General features: G+C 39.7%; 1 protein-coding gene across 5 annotated transcripts; it reads left to right on the top strand.

Annotated features, from left to right (window-relative positions):
• Positions 1-34: 34 nt before the first annotated feature.
• TBC1D31 (TBC1 domain family member 31) lies at positions 35-23,954 on the top strand. Of its 5 annotated transcripts, none has more exons than XM_080378200.1 (22): positions 38-233; positions 2,000-2,146; positions 2,706-2,821; positions 4,709-4,887; positions 7,831-7,982; positions 8,403-8,562; positions 8,790-8,990; positions 10,166-10,339; positions 11,187-11,266; positions 11,369-11,515; positions 11,777-11,910; positions 12,913-13,046; positions 13,639-13,818; positions 14,877-15,061; positions 15,674-15,826; positions 16,974-17,109; positions 18,039-18,131; positions 19,873-20,013; positions 21,042-21,236; positions 21,686-21,836; positions 22,751-22,867; positions 23,578-23,954. In XM_080378200.1, exons 1-22 carry the CDS (start codon positions 157-159, stop codon positions 23,721-23,723), a joined length of 3,198 nt encoding a protein of 1,065 aa, XP_080234326.1. In that variant the 5' UTR covers positions 38-156; the 3' UTR covers positions 23,724-23,954. The 5 variants fall into 5 exon arrangements, with proteins under 5 accessions (XP_080234329.1, XP_080234327.1, XP_080234326.1 ...); XM_080378199.1 differs by having other exon boundaries at positions 39-233; positions 14,829-15,061; XM_080378202.1 differs by lacking the exon at positions 38-233 and adding an exon at positions 265-424 and having other exon boundaries at positions 14,829-15,061.
• The last annotated feature ends 1,754 nt before the right edge of the window (positions 23,955-25,708 follow it).

Below are 25,708 nucleotides of genomic sequence, written 5' to 3'. Positions count from 1 at the left end.
GCGGAGGGGGGAAGCGCGCCCGCCTCCTCCTTACTGCCCTTCATTGGTAAAGCGGGAGCGGGCTGTACCATGCGTGCGGTGCCCCCCTGCGCGGCAGCCGTTGGAGGGCCCTGAGGGGAGGTGGCGAGCGCGGGAAGCGGTGGCGCCGGGCCCGGGATGGAGCGCTCCGACCTGGGCGGCCGGCAGCAGGGGCCCATCTGGCACCGCAAGCCCTGTCCGGCGGCGCGGCGGGGGTAATGACCGCCCAGGGGCGGGGGGCGGCGGTGGCGGGGCCTCAGCTCGGTGCCGAGCCGGCGGCAGCCGTGGCCGTCCCTGACGCTGCGCCGCGGAGTGGAGGCCGAGGGAGCGGGCAGTGAGGGGGTGGAGGAGCCAGGGCCAGCCGGAGCCCACCTGAGGTTCTGCAGGCTCGGGGATGCCCGCTTAGGTAACGGCGAAAAACGTTCCCTTTGAAGGTGGAGTTGGTCCCCCAGGAGGCTGTGAAACCTCCGTGCTCAGAGGTGCTCGAAGCCTGGCTGAGCAAGGGCTGGGCAGCCGTCCCAGTTTAGTTTTTTGGGTTGTAACTGTACTGAACAAAACGCTATGGGTGAATTCCGACAGTTCAGTTGAGGTGCGAAGTACTACAAAGACATCTGGCCCAAGCTGAAGAGCAGCAGGGTGAACGCTGGTTTTGGGGTACCTGTATGGCCTTTGACCTGAGGAGTCCGGATGCAGCTCCAACAACTGTATTCTCCTGGGTTAGTTCAGTGGCAAAGGAATTTTTGAAAGGCAGGGAGTGGTGTTGAGGAAGTCCCGGGAGATGCTGTAACTACCCTGTTATGTACTCATTTCAGGGTGTTTTTAGAAGCAGAAGTCATACTTCACTTGTGGGTTTTTTAATGACATTAAAGATGCTTAACATCGCTACATTTTAATTGTAGTTTAAAATAGCTTAACATCTTTCTAATTTCATTTTTACGGCCTTTCCCTTCTATTGCAGAAAAGAATGGGCTTAACAAAAGGGGGTGCAATTTTGTCTCTAGTCTGGCCCACAGCTGCGTGGCCCCTCTTCTTATACTCACACTTTGTAACATGCACCAACAGTTGCATGCAGGTGCTGGGTTGCTTATTCTGCTTTCTTAGAAACCGGTGTCTCAGATAGCTATCAGTGTCTTAAATTGCCATGGTCACAGTATTTTGCAAGTGCCCTGCATTCTTCAATCAGCCTGCCAGTATCCTGTACAGTTTTAGATATTTAGTTTTACTCTGAGTTTGCATACAAGTAATGACAGAAAATAATCGGTTTGCTGAATGTTAGCCAAAAAATATAGAAGTAGCAGATCTCCCAAATCTTAACCTCCTGCTTCCTGGAAAAACCTTCCTCTTACAGTTTAGTCTGCACATGGACTTTGTTTCTGCATCTGGCTCTGTTTTATGCCGACAGCATGGTACAAGGATAGGATGTGGACACACAGCAACTTTTGTTCCATAATATCTCAGATGAATAATGATAAAAATGGCTTTCTTCATGCTTTTGAAGACTCTGGAAAGAAGTGGTACAGCTAATCCAAGTGATTTCTTACAGTAATTCATTGCTTCTCAGTTTTCCAGTTTGTTCCTTTGCAGTGATAACGAAGAGCCAGGTTCCGTGCTGAGTGCTGAACTGGGCTTTCATATACATTAGCAGATGATACATCAGTACACATGTTAGTGTTATTCATTAATAATAGCAATGAAAATCAGGTAACCAGGAGCCACATGAAAGGATCGTGAACGGTGGATTTTCCCCATCTGCTTTACATGTCTCCTAACTACCTTCCAACATAGTGAATGACTTCCTTTATTTAGTTTGGTTTTTATATTAGAAATATGTGGGTTTCATGGAAGAAGATTTTTCTTAGAACACTATGAATGATTAGTATTGTAAAACCATAAGCTAGGAATATTTTAATCCTAGGTTTTGGAGAAATATGTGATAATAAAACAATTCTAAGCATGGTTGTTTTGCTTGCTTTCTTCACAGAGTTATAGTAAACATAATTCATAGTGTCAAAGGATACCATTCAAAGACAATACGTTTTCTGAATGTGGCTTTTGACAGTTCTGGAGATTCTCTACTTGTTGGAGACCACCAAGGGAATATATATGTTTTTGACTTGAGTGGAAACAGGTAAGAATATTTCTATCAAGACATGTTAATTGTCCTGACATTAGTAACATCTAGGGGTAGGGAGCTTGCCTGGACAGCATGCCACATGAATGTGTAAATAGATAGTAGTCTGCTCAGAGCTGAAACTACAAGCCAGTGTCTCATGTAGTCTCCCTAAATACTGTTTTATTAGTTCAGCTGCTTGAAAAAAGTCAGAATTTTGTAACTCTAAACTGAACAAAGCAATTTTTTAGAACTGAAATACTACCACAAGGAGTTATTCTTTGGATAGCACCAATCAATTAATAATACAAGCCATGAATTACAGTAAACTAGAGCTAGTATTTCCGTTTGCAGAAGTACTTTAATCAGTCTTTTCAGTTTTACACTACTGAGTTTTAAAATATTTGCGTTGATTTTTAGATTTATTGTAATTAGATGTGATTTATTTCCTCCGTTCTTTTGAGTTAATTGATTTTTTTCTCTCAGTGATATATATTCAGACTAAATAAGTTATTACTTCACTTGACGTCACTAACCAAAGTTTCCTAACACAATGAGAATGTGTGTTTTGAAATAGGTTTAACCTTGTTCAGCGAACAATGCAGCCTTGCACTGCTTTGGCATTTAATCTTCGCAGAAAGACAGAATTCCTGGTGGCTTTGGCAGATTATTCCATTAAGTGCTTTGATACAGGTAAGGAGAAATTTAAAGACTTGCTATGTGGGTCGTTAAAAAAAAACTATATAACTTTAATTTTGATCTCAAAATTTTTTGTAAGTTTTTTTCATGGCATTCATACTATGTATTTCATGCCCTCTCTTCAGAAAAGTTTGGGCCCATGTGGGTTAATAGGCCTGTGGGTAAATGAACCCTTTGCTTTGTCAAAATTCCTACTGAGTCACACAGGTATCCGTTTAATTGAAGTTTAGCACAGGATCACAATTATGTATGTTACTTTTTAAAATCAATTCTGTATATGTTTGCTTAGAATGAGCTGCTCTATGTAAAATCAAACTAGAATCAGTTGATAGTATGTTAGTTTGCAGCTGAACTGTTTATTAACTATATTAACAGTAAAATATATTAACAAAGTGACAATGTATACTAAAAAAACTGTCAATACTTTTGAGTATGCAAGTAGATCTGTATCCTTGTTCAAAAGTGATATTTAAAATTAACTTCACAGGTCAGCTCTGTGTGTCTGTCTTTATTAGAGGTTAAATGGTGAAACGCATTGACAATTCATTCTTCATAAATAATTTTAACCTATCAAAAAGTCCAGGTATAGTGTCTCATATCATCTGGACTTTAATCTTTTTTAAAAGCCATAGGAATCACTCCTCTGCAATTGGAGGGTTTGAGTCTGGCATTGTCAGTGAAGATTTTAGTGTAACACATTGTTTCCCAAATAGAGGAAGAGTCAAAGTTAAGGTCTGAAATCCTCTGTGCTTTTTCTCCTCCTTTCAACCACAGGAAGACCAAATTTAAGATTTTGGATGCACTTAGAGAAATCATCCTAATTATTGCACAGAGTTCTGCATGCTTATATGGTGCTGTTTCCAGATACCAAGTCATACCAAAGAATGTTTTAAAATATAATTCTTACTCACATAAGTCAGTATTAGGTGAACTATCCTTAGGGATGTGTTAGATAATACTTAGTTGGTGGGCACCACCCCCTTCCCTAGAAGCCGTGCTTTGTAATCCCATGTCTTCCTCCCAGGTGACAATAGCTGTAAGCACTCAATTGTTTGTAAGCACAGCAGAAAGTTTGACTGTTAGGCATTATGAGCTGCTTTATAGACATTTCCCGTCTTTGACCTGACAGCAGTAGGTCAGGTGGAGCCACCCCCATGGGCTGTCAGGCAGGCTACCCAGTGTAAATAGTGTAATTGCCACAAGTACAGTTTGGTTGCTGGGGGAAGATTAGTGGTCATGCAGTCACAAGTGGGAGACAGTGTAGTCAGAGGAACCATTTCCTTAGTATGCAGTACACAGCATAAAAATGTTTTGGACTCTAAAAGAATTAATGATGTGTTGCTTTCTGACTGTGCCTTTCTATAGTCATAGCCCGTTGTCATTAAACCTTTCTTCCTTGCACCTGTAAATAGCTGTGTGATCATTCATACATATTGTCCACAAGTAAAAACAAGTGGAGAATTCTAAATAGAACATTCAGTCTTAACTTCTAGAGATTGCTGTGGGTGTTCACATCAGATAATCTGCCTACGAGGCATGCTGAATTTACCTGATCGCAGTGTTCACGTCTTTTTAAGATTGACCCTCAGGCTAAATTGAACAAGTCTGTGCAAGTTGGCTTTCTGTGTAGAAATGAGAATAACTTACGGAAACTGTTACTTAGAGATGAGAAGATGGTTATGTTTCTCTAAGGAATAATAGCTATATGAAGACTGATACCTTTGTTTCTTGTTTGTTGGGCTGTGATGGTAAATGATCATGTACTAGGTGTGCTTAAAAGTCTCTTACAGCATAGTGTTGGCAATAAAGTGTACAGCCATAGTTGTTTCACTTTGAATGACCTTCATATCCATTTCATTTTATTTTTTTTATCAACTGAAGAAACCAAGGAGCTAGTTAGTTGGATGAGGGGACATGATTCTTCAGTGTCTTCCATCTCTGTCCATGGCTCGGGCAGGTATGCCATCACTACATCCACTGATACAGCACAACTATGGGACTTGGACACCTTTCAAAGAAGAAGAAAGCTGAATGTTCGTCAGTCTGTGGGTATACAGAAGGTAAGTAAAGGATAATTGCTAAAGGGTGAACAAGCGTACCTCATTAGGAGTAACACTGTGTGCTAAAATCACAGTACTTGAAAATATTTTTTAAAATACAACTGAATCTTTTCCATGTTCTTTGGGCATATCTCCTTAACTGTCATCCTGTCATGTCACCCCAACCACTGGAATCATAACTCAATAGGTGCAGAGATCTGCTGGGAACTTCTAAGGAACCTCCATCTTTAGAAATACTCAAAACTTGGTTGGGTGTGACCTTTACTAACTCAGTTTAACCTAGAAGTTGGAACCATCTTCTAGATTGATCCTGCTTTGATGGGGATGGGCTCAAAGGACCTCTGGAGATTGATTCCAACCTGAACGATACTGGGATTTAAGGGCATTGTTAAAAACACAATTGTAGTGCCATAATGTTAACTTCAGTCACCACCACCTACCCCATTCAGCTGCTTATTCCAAAGCTGCTCTTTTTTCTATGCATGCGCTAAGCACTGAATGTGGGAACAAACAAAGCTGAAAACAAAAACTCAGCAAAAAGAAGTTGCTGCTTTTCAGCCTAGTGGTTTCTTTTGCTTCGATTTGCTGCACAGACGTAAGTGTCTGGAACAACACAGGGGATGAGAGGGATGGCACGTTTATGTCAGGGAGTGCTTTAAACAGGTCTTCTTCCTTACTGTTACACTGCTTTAGACAGGTCTGCCTGCGCCACCAGATGTCAAACTTTGGCATAAGTACTGCAGAAAGTACTGATGCAGTGCCTGAGTATTGCTGACACACATGCTGGCTGCCCTGCAATGAGTAGTTTTACAAACACCACTTCAAACCAAAGTGCTCTTCTGGCTGGTCACTAAAAAGCCATGCTGATTTTGCAGAGAACAAGGCTATTCATTTGAGTGTTTTCACTGTGTTCTAGGTCAGGCAGAAATTTTGTCAGCTTGGAATAGTTACCTAGCAATTACTGTGGAAAATCATGCATAAATTTTTGTTCGTTTGTTTGTTTTATTAAAACTGTTGTGTAGTGCATGTTGCTAAAATAATAATTATGTCTTCCCTCCAAAGATGGCTGCATTTCTTTAGCGGACAAGATTTTTCTACTGCTCAGTATCTTTGTTTGTGTAGGCTGTGTGTAGGGGCTTCTTATTGATAAATGGCTCTTGGAATTTGGCAAGATCAGGATGTTACAGTATGGAAACAACCTTTAAATCCAAACAATAGTGGCTATGGTTGAATGAATAAATCACTGTTCGGGAATCAAGAGCCTGCACTTTTGGTTTGGCTCTACCATTTCTGATAGGACATTACGCAAATAATCCAAGTTATCTGGATTTCAGTTTCCTGTCTTTAGAATAGAGATAATGATATTCTGCTCCCATGCCACAATTTAAGACATACAGATAAGTGCTTTATTAAAGATCAGATTTATTATTAGACACTGTCCAAAGTTGCATTCTTGCTTGCTGTCTGAGCCATTGTAGTAGTGTCCCACCAATCTTTGCGGTGTACTTTTTGATGCCTCTTTACTTAAGCCCAGTTGCACTCCAACATACACCTTCTGTTACGCTGGTATGGGGCAAAGCTAATTTGAAAAGACGGAGACTGAGCTGCACACTGTAACAATAGCGGGTGAGAAAGAATTGCTGAGAGAAGACATATAATGACCATTTCCAAAGCATCACTTCTTCTTCGACAGCTGCTTGTGACTATCTTGTGGTATTTTTGTAGGGCAAAGCAGAAAAAGAGGAACTGTTTGGTATTGCAGCTTATCAAAATTTAGACTTCATCCATCTGCGTGATAGGCATTCATTGTCTAGGTAGACTTTCTCAGGGTCCCTGAAGGAGGACAGGCAGCTCAGTCTGGAGATAAATGACTCTGGTAGGTGAGCTTACTCTTTCCTCATAGGTAACTTTTGCTCACTGTCAAGTGACTAATTTGGCCTGAACATCCAACTTTCAGTCACTAACATTCAGCAAGGTTAATCCTGTCCCACGTATCCAGATTCACAGATTTTCAAGGCCTCAAGAGACCGTTCAGACCAAAACTTGGAACTTTGTAGTACTAACTGTTAGTCTCAGCCAGTGAGTACTTCAAGTAATCCCACACATGTTCAGATACCAGAAGATATTTTCAATTTAACCTTAAAAAGTTAAAGGTACAGGGAATTTGCTGAAGCTGCCAATAATTTATCATTAAGCAAGAGTGTATCTGATGACATCCAAAAATACAAATAATCCAAATTTTTTTCTTACTGAAACAGATTACACATAAACAGTAGACATGTTGAGAATAATTGAAAAAATATATTTACAAGATTTTTGGTTTTATCTTCATTCATCCTCACAGTAAAATCTGTATTTTATCATTGGAGAATACATTGCTACGCTTTTTACAGTACTTTTTACGTTTAATAGTTGTACATAAAATAAGGGGTTTAAAAAATGAATGCTTCACAGAGTGCATTTGCAGGCTCTTGGTACCATTTGAATGCTGACACTAGTTTGCAGAAGATGCAACAAGCAGTTGCTCAGTGAGCAATTCTGGCTATTGTCTCCCATCCGCTCCTGCTTCTGGGTTCACGTTCCCACCATTTCTATTACGTCCTCTCTGGCACTCAGCAGAAACCTCCACAAGGCAGTTCAACAGTCATAAAAACACAGATAAAGATTTGTGCCGGTTTTGTGAGTTAAACTGGCTTAGCAAAGGGTACAACAAGTTCTGAACCAGTGCAAGGGAGAGCAGGCCTGCCTAGGCTGTAACAGGGGAAGGGGGCCCACTGCCTGGGAGATCTAAGCCTTGCACTGCAGCTGCGTTACGCAGTTGTAGTCATAGCTATACTGTCATGGTTTCTTGCTGTATTTTATTTTGTCACGCACTTTGGTCCAGTTTAAAGGGTACTTCCTTGACAGCATATTCCATTTTTTTTCTTTTCCATATTCTTCCAGGTTTTTTTTCTTCCACTGAGTAACACCATCCTCAGCTGTTTCAAAGACAATTCTGTTTTTGCATGGGAATTTGATACTTTTCACTGTAAATACCAGTTGCCAACTCCTGTAGAAGGTTCTGTGTTACTTTATAAGGTCTTTGCCATTACCAGGTAAATTGCTATTTTAAACATTCTAAAGGCAGACTGCAAAACCTGTAGTTTTAAAACAGGTTTTCTTTCATTATTTGTAATGTTTTATGGACATATTGAGCTTTATACTATGCTAAGCGTTTGAACTCTGCTGTGACTGATACTTTGAGCAAGAATCAATAGCAGTTTTTATTACAGTCCCATAGCAGTTGAAATAAAGTAAGTTGATTTTTAATGACCACTAAAATAAAGTTTAAACTACCCTTTACAAAAGCAGCTTTTATTATTTAGGAGCTCTTTTGTTCTTTCAGGAGGTTAGGACATGAGGGTAGGACATGATTGTGGCAGTTTCAAAAGTGATTTGAGGGCATAGAAGGAAATGTACAATCTCTCTAAAAATTGTAGTATTCTGATGGAAACTTTACCTCATCTGTGATCCAGAGATGGCCGGATTTTTGTAGCTGGTGGAAAATCAAATCATCTTCACTTATGGTGTTTAGAATCAAAGCAGTTGATAAGAATAATCCAGATGCCTGCAAAAGTACGAGCTGTCCGTCATCTGGAATTCCTCCCTGACAGTTTTGATGGGGGCTCCAATCAGGTCAGTTTTTTTACAAAGCTTAAAACTGGAGTATTTGGTTAGTTAATTCAACACATACACTTTGAGGGCCTTTGGGGGATATGGGCCCATACCATACAAAAGGAAAGTTACTGTGCTAAATGTTTGCTCAATTGCTCCTTTAGCTTAATGGAATGTTATTGCTGTATTAGGTATTCCTCTTTGTTTTGCATTGACAGTATTAATTTATGAATTCTTTTAACTTATAGGTCCTTGGAGTGTTAAGTCAAGATAATATTATGAGATTTATCAATATAGAAACATGCAAACTTCTTTTTGACATTGGGAGCCACGAAGAGGGAATTAGTACAGCAGCGATTAGCCCAAATGGACGGTATATTGCATCAGTAATGGAAAATGGTAGCCTTAATTTATACAGTGTCCAGTCTTTGACTCCAGAAGGAAATAAGGTAGAGTGCAGTAAATCCCGTTAAAGTTGATACTTGTCTGCAAATGACCACTGATACAAAAGTTAGGCAGACGTATGTTGGAGTACCGTATTTCACACTACAAATAAAGAAAAAGTGGTTTGTAGAGTTCCCTTCATAGTTACCCCAGCCTGTCAGGTAATGCGATGTTTTTAAAGTATATATTCCCTGTGTTTCTGGTGTTGGGAGGCGGGAGAGATGGTATTTCTTTCTATAGCAATTTGTATGGACTAATTTCTCTTTAAAATGATATTTTAGGGCAGATGGAAACAGCATTAATTGTGTGGCTTGTTCTGTTTCCTATAGGAAATGTTTGGCAACTGATGCACTCTTAAACTGCCAGCATGAATGGTGTTTTTGTTACTGTGATTTTGTTCTTCTTACTGTGTTACTGGATACCAGCATGCATCATTATGGCACAATCATGCTCCTAATCCTTCCTAAACAACAAACATTCTAAATACCAGTTCTTACTTAATAAAGTAATTTATTAATGGGAGTCAGGTTTCTAAATCCAGAATTCCATATATCTTTAATCACCATGTCTTTGAAGTAAACAGTAACCAGCTTCGGATAATGACGGAGTTGGAGCTGAGGAAGGATGTGTAAAGATGTCACACATGCATTCCATTTGCACTTTTGCTGCTGGTTTGACATGAACTGGGATAGCCACTTTGTTACATGCTTTCCCAATCTCCAACACTGAATTAATACCTCCCTGACACTGAAGACTAATTATAAAGTTTGTAAAGGTCTGTTGTATTCTTTTTAACTGGTCCTATAGAAATGCAACTATTTTAGTGACATTGAGAAACACACTAAAGTAAATAACCTGAACGGTACGTGATAAACGTTTATACTACCTCAATTATATTTTAGTGTTTTCTAAGCAAGGAAATAACATGATGTTTGAGTTGGTTTGGAAGCTACAAAAACCTTCTCACAGTTTTGCTATTTTATTACAGCAGTTTTATTCACTGGTGTATTTATTCAGGAGTATACAGTCCATATATGTTTACAGTATAAATGTCTTTCTTCTTTTTGCTATGGCCATCAAGGTCAAAAATATGGCATATAAAATAGACTAAACATCAAATTATAGTGTTATTTAATCTGTCTTACAAGATTTTAACTGAGGTATTTTCACTTAATATTAGCCTCCACCACCTATGTTCAAAGTAGTAGAAGATTGGTCCAAGTGCACATCAGAGCCAAATAAATTGACAAGAGTGGCTTCAGGAATGTCAGAGTGGCCTTGGAAATCCAAAGGAAGCAAAATTCAGACCAGACTGCTAAAACTGCAAGTGAACACATCACTTCAAAATAAAGAGGTGGGAAAAAGTTGCAAATATTTTGTTCTCCAGTCTGCAGCATTTAAATTTCATTGCAAAAAAATATTTAGCCACTTACTTTAAAGAGTAAGTTCTGGCACTTAATTTACTTGGACATTTGAGCAGAGAAGGGGATTAAGGGAGTTTTAGTACCGTTTCCTCTCTCTGTTTACCCCATACTCCTGTATTGCATGACACAGCCAGAGCTGCCTCCAGTCAGCTTGGGGTACCTCTGAAGTTGTTCAAGCAACCTGTGACACATTTGGATATTTTTTAGATATGATCTGCTTCCCTGCTGACAAACTGGCACTTCTAAAATGTCTGCCTAGAAGCCATTTCATTATTTGTTAATTATTCAGAAATTCATTACTGTTACATTTATTTCCCTTCTGTCATCACTGTGCCATCTTCTCTCGCTGTCTTTGTCTTGCATCTCATACATATTTATATTCTGGTATTTATATTCTCATATATATACAGATACATATCTATATCTATACATATATCCTCCTGTTAACATTCATCTGATCTACTATGTCAATATTCTGTGTGGTTTGGCTATATCCATCATTTAATAACATATAGTTTAGTATGTTAGGGTCTGGTCAGCTTCTAACTGGAATCAATGGTGGCTCTTCTTTGAGCTCAGTAGAAGATGATCTTAGAATTATGTTTTTTCTGGTTGAAATACCTGGGATTATATAACAGATAGCAGTACATGTTATTTTATTTTTTTTAATATTACGTTAGGAACTTCAATATTTAGCTATTATAATCGATTAGAGTGCAAAGAAAGAGATTATGAAAGAGAAATCCTTGCATTTATTGTTGATCCCCTATATTGTAGAATGAATTGCCAGGCAGATTAAACAAGAAACGTCTGCAGTCCTTACTGAAAGGATTTGGAGAATATCCAGCAAAGTACAGGTATTTTTGTGTGCGTGTTCATGCTTGCACAAAATAAAATTGCTTCTGTTTGCTGGCCTGTGAAAGAGAAGTTGCTTGACTAAGTCTGCATTTTAATTGCAGGATGTTTGTTTGGCGTTCCTTATTACAACTTCCTGAAAACCACTTAGCATTCAGTAGCCTAATAGATAAGGGCACCCACAGTGCATTTGTGAATATTCAGAATGAGTATCCCATCAAAAGTAGGAAACTGCTGAGAGTTTTGCAGAGGTAAAATATATTTTTATATTTTATTTAAATACTATAGGTTTTTATTTTCATATAGTGATCTGGAATGTATTCAATAGCTGGAGTCAACTGTAAGAAAAATTCTAAAATGAAATAATACTGCTGTCATGCAGTTTTGTTTTTATAACTCATGTAATTCCACATCTATTGTGACGTTTACGATCTTCTATGTTGTTCTAAGATGCACGTTATATTTCTGTTTGGTTTTGAATCGACGTTTTCTGCACCTTTGTTTGCTCACAGAACCTTATCAGCTCTAGCTCATTGGTCTGCTATCTTTGCTGAGACACCTTATATCCCTTTGCTAGCATTCCCATTCGTAAAATTATTCCAGAACAACCAGCTGATCTGCTTTGAAGTTGTTGCTACAGTAGTAGGTAAGCAAGGATTTTAAAAACTCAAATATACTGCAACATGTTTAAGCTTTCCCATGCGAAAGAGCTTTTCCTGATGAAATGAATAAGGTATTTCCTAAGAGGTCACCAGCTTCTCTTCCAAAGATGTTGCCAGAAATATGGAGCAACTGCATGCTTAAAACAAAAACCTGCTTGTAAATAAAACAAGATATTAGACTTGCTTTTGCAGTTTTTCTAGCAAAAAGATAGCAGTTTAACAGTATTCGTGAAGTCTAATCAGCAAAACCAAATGTCTGTAACATAATTATAACTAAAACCTCTGAGACGTGGGAAAAGTAGTCACACCTACCCACCTCACCCCACCCCCTCACCCACTCCCAGTCAAAAAGGAATGATCTCTTTTAAGGTTTTACTGTGTTTAGTTGTCCTAAGCATGTGGTAACTCAAAATTAGACATTTGGCTGAAAGCTGGCTATGGCTGTCTTCTGGAGCAACATTCTAAATTAAAGTGCTTTACACTTAAATTAGTTGTTGCAGCTGCTGCTAAGCCTACAGAAGATATGTGCTGCCAAGCATACATACCCACTTTGCAAACACATGCTGTTAGTGAATAAGTATCCAAGTTTACAGAAATTATTCTTAGTATGTTAAAAAATACTTGACCCAGGCTGTAGTTTCATGGGATAGAAATACAGGTTTAAGTATTCCCATCTGCCTCCAGCCATTTAATTCCCCAGCACACAGACTTTTTCATTTTATTTTTGAGCCAGGTTAGTTCCCCAGTCTTTTTCACAGCGTACTGACACTAACGGTCATGCCAGTGCAGCTGGAGGAGCAGTGTACTGTGGGAATGCTTTAGGAATAAATGCTAGGGAAGAGGAGAGATGGGAGTATCTTAAATAGGTTTTGCTGCCTAAAACTGCCTCTTAAAATCAAAGTCTTTATAACCAGACCCTAAGGCTGTCAAGAGTTTTATTACTCTGGATTACAGTGGATTGTGTTTGGCTTTTTATTCTCTTTCAGTTAATTTTTGTCAGCACTGGTTTGAGTATTTTCCCAATCCTCCAGTTAATGTCCTTAGTATGATGGAAAATGTTCTGGCACATCATGACAAACAACTGCTTCAGCATTTAATAAAACATAATGTGACTTCACAGGTAATATTCCAGCCAGCTTTTGTGTATATGATATACTGCAGTGAATGATAGTGCACTAGTCTTTCATTTTTACATAGTTCTTTTTTGAAGGAGTTTTCTTTAAATAACAATGAGTGCTGTGGGAGTGTAAGGAATGTGTTATTGCTTTCCTGCCACTTTTCTTTTTCCATGATCATAAATCTCATATACATGCAACTGTAGTTCTTGGAAGTCTTTTGCTTTCAAGTCCACATTGCTTAAAAATCTGCTAATTGAATTATAAATGTTTGGGTGTTTTTTTTCAAGTGGACATAAGCGTGATGAATTAATTTTGTAATCCTTATTTATCATTAGGGATTATTTCAGTTTCACAAATCAACAGAAGATTTAGATATCCAGGGAAATAATAAATGTATTTGTAATTACCCCATATTAATTTTGAATGTTTATAGTGTGTGATGAAACTTATCTTCAAATATTCTGGTTTAGTTCCTGTTTCTTTCATAAATAATTGATTATTGGTATAAGGCAAGATAAATTCTTGTTACTTCTTTAAAAGGAATACTAAAATTGCACTAATGGATTATTTTGTCAATTTTCCCAAATAATGTAGGTTTATGCTTGGCCTCTTCTAGAAACACTGTTTTCTGAGGTTCTAACAAGAGAAGAATGGCTGAAAGTCTTTGACAATATCTTCTCCAACCATCCTTCATACTTTTTAATGGTTGTTGTTGCCTATATTGTATGTTCCAGAGCTCCCTTGCTTCACTGTAACCAAATGGCAGATTTTGAGGTAAGCATCTTCGTATTTCAGTCATATGCAAGTGCACCTACAGAGACATATAAAACATTGTATCTGTTGTTACAGAGCTTAGGAGATGTTTCATTTCCATGTTAACATATTATTACATGTTTCTGAACAATGTCATCAAGTACCTGGCAAATAGACAATAAATGAGTAAAACATTGAGCAATTTCCGGTAGTTTCATGCAACGAGATCTTTAAAAGCTTTCATAAGCTTTCTAATGCCACTAAAAGCCATTTTGTACATGTCAGTAGTTCATCAACCACAAAATAATTCTGCCTCTTTTTTGGACTTCTACTTGTGGAGACAAGACACAGTCATTCTGTCATGTTGTTTCATCATTTTGCTTTCAGATTTTCAAAATTAGGCAGTAGTATTTGATGTTCTCTGAAGCTAAATGAAAATGTTTCCTTATGTTTAGCCTTAACATGGGAGAAGGAGGTTTTTTCATACGAAAATGTCTCTGTAGGCAAACAAAGGGTTCTATCTTGAAAACGTGCTTGTAAGCAGTTAGTTTGACAGGCATCAAACAGACATTATTGCTACATTTAATAATAACCAATTTAGAGATACTCTTGGCAAATAAGATCTTTGACAGGAAGGAATAGTCCTGCAAGAAGAGGAACTTCCAGGCTTCATGTTTGAACACCAAAATTCAAGGGAGATTTATCCACTGGTAGGAACCTCCTACCAGTGCTGCCCTGTGCAGGCAGTTGTACGCTCTAAATTCACACCTAGCTTTCCAGTTCCCTTACGCAACTGTCGTTTGAAGAGAAGGAAAAGAGCCAGAGCATATTTGTACAGCTTGAAGAGGTTTGGGTCAAGTCGTTTGAGGAGGTGATATTTTACGAATTGGTAGGGATAACTTAATAATCCCTTTTAAAATCAATTTTTGGAATCTAGATCTTGCTAATTTACCTAATTATTCCCAAACAGTTAGATAAAAATAAAATGCTTAATCTTTTGTAGAATGTAAATGGGAGCATGTCTCTTACAGTATTTCTTTCATCATCGTAACAATCTGGACATTAATGCTGTGATTAAGGAAGCTTATCATCTTATGGAGGCTACGCCATTAGATATCCATCCACAGCGCATGCTTGATGACTTCATACCACTTACAAAAGGACAGTACCCTGTATTTAATAAATATCCCAAGTTCATTGTGGATTATCAAACTCAGGAACGGGAGAGGATCCGACAGGATGAAATTGAGTACTTACGAGAGAGGTATTAATGGGAAAGTTGAAGACGATATCAGACTGGGAGGGACAGGGGGGTGCGATTGCCTTTTTCTGTTGTAATGTGTATGCTTGAGAAGAGGGACAATTAAGAAAATTCAGGAAGATGACTTTAAATAGCTGCCAAAGGTTAAGAGTTGTTTGGTTTGACACATTTTTAAGTTACATATTTTAAGGCCGTCTTATCTTAAACAAAAAATGTTTGTTAATACAAGAAAATATTGGGCAGAACTTGGAAGCTTGTAAGTGAGAGCCTAAACCTCTGTTGACCTTGTAGTGTCTAACTTCCCGAAGGGCCAAGAGTTCTTAGCTTGCTATTAACATCAGTGGGTACCATGATGCCCAGGCACCTTTAGAAACTAGTTTTTGTTAAGAATGTGAGGAAGAAAATGTCTGCACTCATCTGAAATGCCCTGTTGTCTGTAACAGTCAGTACTGTAACTCTTCCTCACATACTTTATCAGTATCAAGGGAATGCCAGACTCTTTCATGACATCTTATTTCAGCACTTCTTTGCTAGTATAGACATAAATTTCTAAGTAATCAAGTAATTTCTTGATGCTTGGCTTGAATTATTAACATGTGATCTCCTTCCATTCAGACAATTAGCGCATGAATTGGAAGCTAAAACACAGGAACAGAAAGCAGAAGATGAAGCCTGGTATCAAAAGCAGGCATTACTTCGAGAAGCTGAAGAACAGAGGCGAAAAATGCTACTGGAAGAAGAAGAGAAGCTGGCAGAACAGAGGCAAAGGTATTATAAGAAGCATTAGGCCTGGCTACTGTATCCTGCTATTACATTTTTAACCATGAGTAAAGGCAAAATAACCACTAATTTGTAGAAATTGTAATGTGGGAAAACAGTGTGGTCTGCTGGGTCCAATTTTGGTGTGGGAACGAAGTGATCTGGGTTGTGTTACTGCCTTGCCTGAGGGAATACAGCAGATTAGAGGCCAAGTCACTTCATATTTTTTGTCTCAGCCTCCAGCCTTTTGGTTGGTCTCTTCAGGTTGTGAATGCTTTTAAGCAGTCGATTGCCATGTGTTTGCACACTGAGACTTCAGACCTACACCGTGAGCAGACTCACACTGCAAATACACGAGTCACTTATAGTATCAGTGACTGCACACATTCTTTTCTTTCTAGTGGATTTAGAGAAAAGACTGCTTTATATATTGGTTGCTGAGCAAATGGTTGTGTTGATACTGAAGCTGAAATGTCAGTTTGTACATTTTGCAGTTGTGAAGGTTTCAGAGAATTTCGACATCTCCATAGTTTTTTTCGATCAACTACAAGTAACTGTAGAATCATCGTTTAGGCTGGAAGAGATTCTTAAGATTATCTTGTCCAACCATTAACCTAATGCTGCCAAGTCCACCACTGAACCATGTCCCTAAGCACCACATCTGCAAGCGCTTCTCTTAAACCTCTGCAACCTGGAGAGTAAGGTTTTTTGGTTGGTTGGTTTTTAAAAAGAGGGCAGCGAGCCTTTCTTTGCAAACTAATTCTTGAGTTTGTGGTTTTGTTCCTTGAAATAGTTTGATATTTTGCAAATAAATTTAGGACTAATTTTGTGCAGAAAGATGTACCAGGACACTGGCAGTTATTCTAAGGCATAGTTTCCAGTTCTGGATCATTGCAATAGTAAACTAGTGCTTGTTAAAATAGAATAGAAACAGGACACAGGACTTCAAAGCTTAACTGGGGACATTGCTGTTACAGGATGTCTCTGTGGCTGTGAATTTAATTTTGTCTCGTAAATGAAAACTGGACAACTTACAAGATAAATTAGACGTTAGCTCATAGTCACTAACGGATAACTGCAGTGCAAGCTTGTGCTCTTTGGTACTGAGCTTTCATATATACAAGTTCCCTTGTTTCTATTTATTTTGGCTTTGAAGACTGGCTGCTGTGAAAAAAGAGCTGAAAGTAAAGGAACTGCAGTTTCTAGATGCTTCGAGAAGGCGTTTTCTGAAATACCAGCAAGATCAGCATCAAATGGAACTGCAACGTCTTGATGACGAAATTGCGAGAAAGGCTGAGTATTGCTCAAGATATTCTTTTCTTGAAGGTTTATTAGTGAAAATAGACAAGGGGAAAATGCATGACTAAAATTTCAGTTGATTACTGTGTTTTGTGAGCCTAGAGGTTGTATGGGATTGACTGCTTTAAGTGATAAATGCATAATTTAACAGTTTTATTTGGCACTTACCATGTTCCACTGGCATGCTTTAACCGGCAAAATTCCTGAGAAAAGCCAGATATATCTGTATATTGGCAGTGTTGAAAAATGTAATGAGCTCCTTAAAGGACTAGTGAATTCTGAGCTGTCTGTGGGCTGCATGTCCAGATTGCAAATCAACTCTGCCATTGACAGAGAGGCTCCACAGCGGCCTCTGGCCAGGCCTGGCTCTGTTCCCGTGTTCCTAGCTCAGGCACCGTGGCGTACAGAAGATGAGAATGGAAACTTTTGAACCTTGTGGGCATGAATTGAGTCCTTGTAGGGCTACTCCTTGTGTCTCAGTACTACACTTTGCAGAGTGCAGCGCAGCTGCCTGTTTGTTTCCGCAGTCAGGGCGCTGTAAGGTTTGAAGCTCCAGCTCAGCACAGGTTCTGCCGGGTGCAAAGTGACCCCTTCCCTATCTGTGTACTGTCCTCCGCAGCGTTCTGACTTCAGAGACTCCTTGTTGGATTCAGAGCTACATGTAGCAGGTTATTAGCACTAGAGCAAGCCTGACATTTCCCTAACATGGTTGGCTGGATGCAAAACTATTCTTGTGCCTCTTCTTCACCTTGGCCTGTACTTTTGATGTGTAGTATTTTCCATTATTCATGGTGTGACAGAAAGTTAACAAGAACTTAGAAGTAGGGTGTGGCTTGGGATTTTGGACATTCTTGATACTGTTTTTTAAAGGAAGAAGAATTTCTCCTTTACTGTGTTTTCATGTGTTTCTTTTCTTCTCAAGGCATCCATGAGGGACCAGGAAACAGCTGCTACTATTCAAGATATAGAAGTACGATGGATGGAACTTGAATCACAAAGACAGCTTTTTGAACAGGTAATTATTAGGGAGCTATACAGATGTTTATATTTAATGGTTCTTCCTTTGCAGTTCTTGGTTTCAGTTGTGGTCATTCAAGCAGACTGTTAGGAAAAAGGGGGCCTTTTTTTTTTCCTTTTCCTCTCTGATGTTTTTTTTTGTTAGAATAAAGCCTCTGTTGATTAAAGTATTAGTAGAATGCACTGTTAGATGTTTTCCTGGGAGAAAATACCCATATTCTCCCCATTTTATTCTTCTGTGCAGAGGTATCATTTAGTTGCTGCAGGGTTTAGCTGTGTGCTCAGCTGGTTGAGAGAAGCAAGAAATGTGTAAAAGAGAAGTCTGTAACAATATGTTCCTCATCCTAGAAACTCTTACCTTCTCATCTGTGATATCCAGATATATCTACGTTTTCTTGAGAGTACGGTATAGCAAATTGATGTAGTTGATGAAAAAATGTCTTAATTACCAACAACATCATTAAGCAAAAAGGAGTGGGTGGTTTGTGGGGAGTGTGCCGTTCCTTTCGCAAATGACTGACTTATAATTCAGAAAGATCACTAATAAAGAGGTTTAATTAATAATACTGTTTAAAGTTAAATATGAGTTAATTATTATGAGTGACTGAAAAGCAAGGCTACTAATGGAAGGCTTTAGTAACTTCTGTAAGTGTTTAGAAATCACAGCTACATGTGCCGATCTTGCATATGTGCAGATCCAATGGCGTGCAAGCAGAAATGTACATCCAGATAGTTAACCCCTATTTTGAAGCATGTGTTTGCTTATATTTGGCTTTTTAAAACTTTTGGCCGTAGACTTTATATAATTCATATATTATGCTCAGTTATGCTGAGCATAACTGGGCTAAATTTCTTTTAGCATCTATTTATTAAATACACAGCCAGCTCTATTGTAGCTACATAACACAAACCAGGCTAAGTTCATTTGTGTTCCAGTCCATGTAAAGTCAGCTGTTTAAGGGAGCTAATTCTACAGTGATCATCCTCTTTAGGCTATAGAAAGGTAGCAATTATTTAACTAACTGGGGATATGTGTCTACCCACAAAAGTCTGTATAAGCAGGCTTTTCCTGCCATGCCCTGAACTGACTGTTTCGCTGCCGTCAGTGAGGGGCTATATTCAAGCTAAGAAAGCCGTATGTGTTAACTTTGCTTTAGTACCCTGCTGACACAGCTCAATAGATTCCCACAGGCCTGGGAAGGGGTTATGCCTTCTCCAAAAAACTGTGTAGATGTGCCCTGATGAATATGAAGAAAATGTGGTGAGAGGTAAAATTCTATTCCTAGATCTACTGCTGATTCGTGCTACTTTGGCAAATCATCTCTGCATTCAAGCTGCAGATGTGTTTGTTATAAGTTCCTGTACCGTGAAACAGGATTTATATTTGTAAAACATTTTGAGGTTTTGGCTAAAATGTGCCATGAAAGTACAGAATATTTTCATGATGAATCGAATTCATTTAAGTTGGAATTCTCTTTTATGCTCCACTGTAATTCAGGGAATGGAATTACATCAGGATCAGCCTGTGAGACCACTGTGATTATTCTGATGACACTATTTCCAAATGGATAAAACAGCAGGGACTATCAGTTTCCTGGGCAGTTACAGTATGTAGTGGGATGAGATGTGTGGATATATTCAAATACTAGTCTAATGAAATTTTAATAAATGATAGAGACAGAATTAAAAATGTGGGTTAGTAGCTTAGCAACAGTAAATTATCTTTGTGTGTTTGGCAGCATCTAATCAAAGATCAAGAGGCAGTTACAAAGGAAATGAAAGAAGAGGTGGATGCCCATCGAAGAAAGGTGGATCTGGAAGATCATCTTCTTCAGAGGTTGATGGAAATAGATAAAGAAGAAAAACAGAAAGCTCAGATAGTAAGCTGATTGGATCATAGCATGTATTTTGGGGAGTTAGTATTCAAACTAGTACTTGTTAATAGTATTTTAATTGCAATTAGCTAGTTCAGGTTAATATGACAATATTTTCTAAATAAATCTAATTTCTAGATACCTGTATTAATAGATTATGATGGTATTTTTAAAGTTTTGAGGTTTTTACAAATCTGACTGAAGTGTCCAAACAGCTATGTGATGCTGAACTTTTCTGGGCCTGCCATGAATATTAACTTTTCTTTACTTCTTAGAACTTAGAAAGCATGTAAGACTCAAAAGTGCTTTTCAAAATAAATCATCCTCCTGTTAAGGAACATGTTTTATTTGTAACCATAATAAAACAAAAGTATGCCTCAAAAGAACTTTCAGTTGGTAGTACTTGGCAGGAAATTCAGCTGTAGGAGATGTCTTCTAGATCACAGTAATGAATGCGTGTAGCTTGACATTAGGAATTGTTCAGATTTTCAAGCTCAGAACTTGTAACTGCACAGTTGGAAAAATAGTTGCAGCTAACCCACTGCCCATATGCTTGGCATCTGCATTTATATTTTGTCTAGAAATAGACATATGGGTCTCAATTTTTGTAAACAGCCTTTGATTTTTGGAAGCAGATGGATGTGGGTGGAAGTTTTGGCATGCAGGTATCATTCTTATGTTAATTGCACCTGTAAATGGTATTAAATCCATACTAGGAAAGCAAAATCCCCAAAGTCATGGAGAGAGTTGAGGCCTCATTCCAAAAGATATAAAAAAAGGAAAAAAACAAATCACAAAACAAAACAAAAAAATGACCCTCAGTAAGGGAAAGACTAAGAAGGATGAAGAAGCAGAAGGCAGCCTTGATAGGTGAGACAGCCCGCTGTAATGAGTGGAGGAGTGGCACTGCAGGTGCAGTCTCCCAGCAGGGACATCCAACGGTGATAGTGGAGAACAGTTTACCTTATCTGTATGTAAGCCTGTGTACTTAGAGTAGACTAAATGAATTGCTAGTAAGAAAGATGTTTTATTAGGTGGCTGAAGAAAATGCAGCCAAAGCAGAGCAGAAACGCATTGACACCGACTGGAGGTTGCAAGCATTGCATAAACTAAGGCGTGAGGATCAGGACCGTGAGAAGCGTTATGAAGAGATAGCCAAGCTCCTGCATGACAACAGGGTGAAAGAAGCTGAACTGCTGAAGGCCATGAGGGAAGCAGAAGAACAAAAGGTATTTTTAGTATTTCTTTTTCTAAGTGGGACTGGTACAAACGTAACTGGGTTTTGCCCGTAACATGTCCATAACATAAAACTGAAAGGTATTGAGGAAATATTTTGTTAGGAATCTCCTTTTAACAAAATTAAAAATAACAACAAAAAAAATTGTTAGGACTGGAAGTTTGTGGAAGCACTAGAGCAAATTGGTGAGGATATTTTAGGCTTAGGAAAGCATATTCCTAATTCTGTAACTTCCTCTCATTTTTTTTCTCTGACCTAAGACTTTTCCCTTTCTCCGTGTGTTTAAATGAGAAATTTTTCAAAAAGTAACATTCACTCATCTTAATAACATATATTTTGATTTAAGAGTGAAGCATAATCTGTAATAATCCAGATGATTTTACTTGTTGCTTTTTCCTTGCAACATATATGTTGAAGACACATTTGATATCTGTTGCATAGTGGGAAGAAGTTATACAGAAAAAAGCTCAACTGGAGGAAGAGCAGAAAGCTGCTGCTGCTGCAAATGAACACAGGAAGCAGTTTTTAGAAGACAGAATGAATGACGCATCAGAATTGGCTGAAAAGCTGCAAAGGGAAGATGACTATTTTGGTGAGCATATAGGTAGTGCAGTTCTTTGGTGTGGATGTTAGCATGAAGCATTCGGTTAATGAATATAAACTAAGTGTCCAATATTGGGGATAAACTTAAGCTTAACTCCTTTATATAAGTACTTTTTGGCAGTATTCTTTCGTGAAGCCAATGTATCAGGCCAGACTTGGAAAGGAATCTCACTTTGATATCTGTCAGATGCAGCAATATAAATGGCATTTTTGATAGGAGCACAGGTATAGCTTGGCTTAAGCCGATCGTAAAACCACATCTCTTAGAAATCCTCTGTCAAATAATGTCCTGTGATGAGATGCAGTATTATACCAACAAGTGACTTTGCCAAGTTTTTTCACAGGAAAAAAACACGTATGCACTTCCAGAGTAGGCCTGTACATCCTTCTCAAATACTGCATTTGTGGTTTTGTGGGTATTTCTCCTATTCCCCCATCTCTGCAAGGCTCACTCAAGACTAGTGATCAGTATTAAGATTAGATGATCAGTATTGCTTTGGGCGAACTGTTTTCAGACTTTTCTCTATTTACCTAATGGTTTTAGTAAGGAGTAATTTTCAACTGCATATTATTAAAATGGGTGTCTCCTAAAACTGCAAGTAGAAGTAGCCATATTCCACATGATCTTAGTGGCCCATTTGTCAGAAGATTAATTATATAGGAAGAAACAGCACATGTGGAACTGTAATTTCTTAAAATGAATGCAGTGAAGCATAGCTTTGACCCATAGAGTAGAAACATTGACTTCTAATTCTGAGCAAATTATACTTGCCATTAGATGGAGTGAGTGATTGTTCCAGTTTTGCTTCTTGGAGAAAACCTGTTTCACCTCAAACTAGAAAAATTCCGTAGAAATTTAAACACTTTTAATTTACAAAATATCCTTCCCTCCATTTCCCACAGAGAGACACTGTGATTTAAAGGCCAGACGTACAGAGAGAGGGGTAGAACTCCAGCAGATGCCAAGGACTGGAAACATCTGTCTGAATGATTTTTCTGCATCAGTGTCATCATCGCACAGTAAGTTTCTAAGATAGGACCCTCCTTTCTTTCACATTTCATTTCAGAAGCGTTACTGGAACCTTATTGTGCAATTGAGTCATTATTAGTTATGTAGGTGTTCAGTGGATAGTAAATCAGTTTATTGTTGGATTCTATTTCACACCTGAAAACAAGTCTTTGCTACCAGGGGCAGCACAAGTAGGAAGTTCCTGAAGTGTGTCACATTGTGAGAGTGGTCCTGTTAAACCTCAGCCTAGTTGAATCCCATTCTGACCCGATCATTTTACCCATGCTTTTTCTCTCTTTGTAGTTAAGTATGATTTGGGGATGTTGAGAAGATGTAGAACTGTCTTTCATCAAAATCTTACTGAGAGTTATAGTCGGGAATTAGTCTGTAATCATTTCCTCTGGGCCGTACTAGCTACTACAGCCAGTGGAAGCACAATTTAAAGTAATATGCATCTTACGTGCAAAACTCTGCACGCGATGGGAAACACGTATCTATGGACCTGCCGTAGTGGCCCATCAGCATCTGACCTTTTTGTAACAGAACACAGGCACAGCTTTCAAAGAACTTGTTTTTACAGGTCTAAGGGCTCTCTTGCATACAGCAGTACTAGTAAAGCACAGCATTTCTATGCCACAGGTAACTGTTTTCCAATAAGCATTCGTAGTGTTTATGGAAAACCATTAGTTGCAATATTAAGTCCAAGTTTCTGGCACTTAAGTGTCCTTAGACAGAAGACGAGAAGGACTGGCGTGCCAAGAGCGGGAACTGATGGCGGAAGTCAGACGGCTCAGACAAAAGCTTATCTCACAGTCCCGAAGTAGACATCCTCCAACTTGTTTCCCAGCTACAAAGTGGATGCCTTGAGATGGTTTGCTCTGGACCTCAGCTGTACTTTCAAATTATCAGTGAAATGCTAAATATGTATAGTGTGATTAAGGACTGATCATAGATTGTTTATTGTAAAAGCCTTTGGAATATTTTTATATAAAATAAATGCTAGCTAGAAAAATGTGTGTTACTTGTAACCTTCTCATTATTTTCTTACTGACAATAATGCTATTTTTACTTTTAAATAAACTCACTTTTTACTATCAAGTTATTCGACTTGCAGTGGTTTTGTACTTTATTTGTTCTGGTGGATGCCGTGACTTGAAGAAACAAACCACCGTTGAAATGTTGGTTTTGTCAGTGGTATGTAAGTGGATTCTACAAGTTGCAGCAGGGAGCTTCTCAATTAGAGGGAAAAATTCCTTCCATTGAGAGCCAGACACCAAAAACAAAGCCCAGAGAGGCTGTGGAGCCTCCATGTTGGAGACAGTAGCATGTTTATCTCATAAGAAGGGGAGAGAGAATCTGAATAAACACACTGTTTCTCATGCTGCTAGGCTTGATTTTCACTGGCTAATGTTTTCAACCCAAGAGTAGAACATTATGTGGTGTTACAGTAAAAAAAGAATGAGACACAGTAAAATAAAGCGAATCATTCGTAACTGCTACGCCCAGGGCTGGTACAGGAGTAGGCTCAGCTGTGTCAAAATATGAGGGTCTGGAACTGAAGTCGCTCTGCTTCCCGTGGGGTTTCGTTGATGCTCTTGGGGGCGGCTGTATCGGAGTGGGGCTGCTCATGGTGCCCCATCGTGCAGGGGGCAGAGCCAGACAGCGCCTCTCGACAGCAGCTTTGTCACCTGGGGCCGAGAGCAGCCTCCCTGTTTCTCATTAAATTACAGGGCCTCAGTGCGCAGAGGTACTCAGTTACCCTCACGTTAGTGTCCTCTGCATCTGGAACTGGGAGCAGCCACATAAGCAAAGACCAGGATCCATAGAAAGGTCATCGCAGCCCTCAGCGGAGCGCGGGGAAGAGGCGGCATTCCTTTTCGAAGGGGGAGATACACAACAGGCAAAGATCATCTCTGGGAGGCAGGAGGAGTGAGAGAAAATTGCCTTTTTCTGCTGACTGTCTCAGAGTTTACATGTTGTTTCTGTATTTAAAGGGAAAGAATAAACCCACAAAGTTGTTGGCCGGCACCTTGGGCCATGTGTATATGCACTTACAGTTCATAAAAGACTTACGGTTCATAAAAACGTTACAGCTGTCAGACGCGCATCAACCGGAGCGGGGCAGCCGGTGGGACCCACTGCCCTCCCGCACCCCGGGGCAGCATCTTCCCCCAGCTGGCTGCCAGGGCTGTGGGGGCTGCGGACCTCTCTGGGTGTACCCCACAGCCCCCCAGGAGTGGGACCCATTTCCCTGTCCCCACACGGTGACGTGGGTGGGCAAACAGCTGGGGTGCAGAACATCCTCTGCCAAAGCGCGTTTTTGAACTCTACATCAAGGAAACGGTTTGTGTGAGCCCACAGCCAGCAGACACGTGCCCTTCCCTCGGAACGACGGCTTCATAAATCACGACAACTTCATGAATCACGACAGCAATGACAGCCGAGGGACTAGGGAGCGGTTGGGTCGCAGCTAAAAGCGCCGTGAGCGTGGCCGGGGAGGGAGGCTCGCCCCGCCCCGCAAAAAAACATGTTCCCCGCCTTTGCCCCGTGTGAGGCTCGAACTCACGACCTTCAGATTATGAGACTGACGCGCTACCTACTGCGCTAACGAGGCGGCTGCGAGCAGGTGCCCTGTGCTGCCTTTCGACGCTGACCATCGGCCCCGCCGCAGCGACCCTTTCCTCGCCATGGTGCTGGGGGGCCTGCAGCCGTTCCGGACAGAGCCAAGGACGGCACGGCACGGCACGGCACGGCACGGCACGGCCCTTCCTCCGGCTGCTGCGGCGGGCTCCGTGCCGGGGGGGCCCCGCCGTGACCGCGTGGGGCTTCAGAGTGCACGGGTGGGGCTGCGC

Source organism: Falco punctatus, assembly GCF_963210335.1.
Source record: "Falco punctatus genome assembly, chromosome: 3".
NCBI classification, from domain to species: domain Eukaryota; kingdom Metazoa; phylum Chordata; class Aves; order Falconiformes; family Falconidae; genus Falco; species Falco punctatus.
The sequence above is the reverse complement of the archived record's forward strand: the minus strand, read 5'-3'. Positions and strand labels throughout refer to the sequence as shown.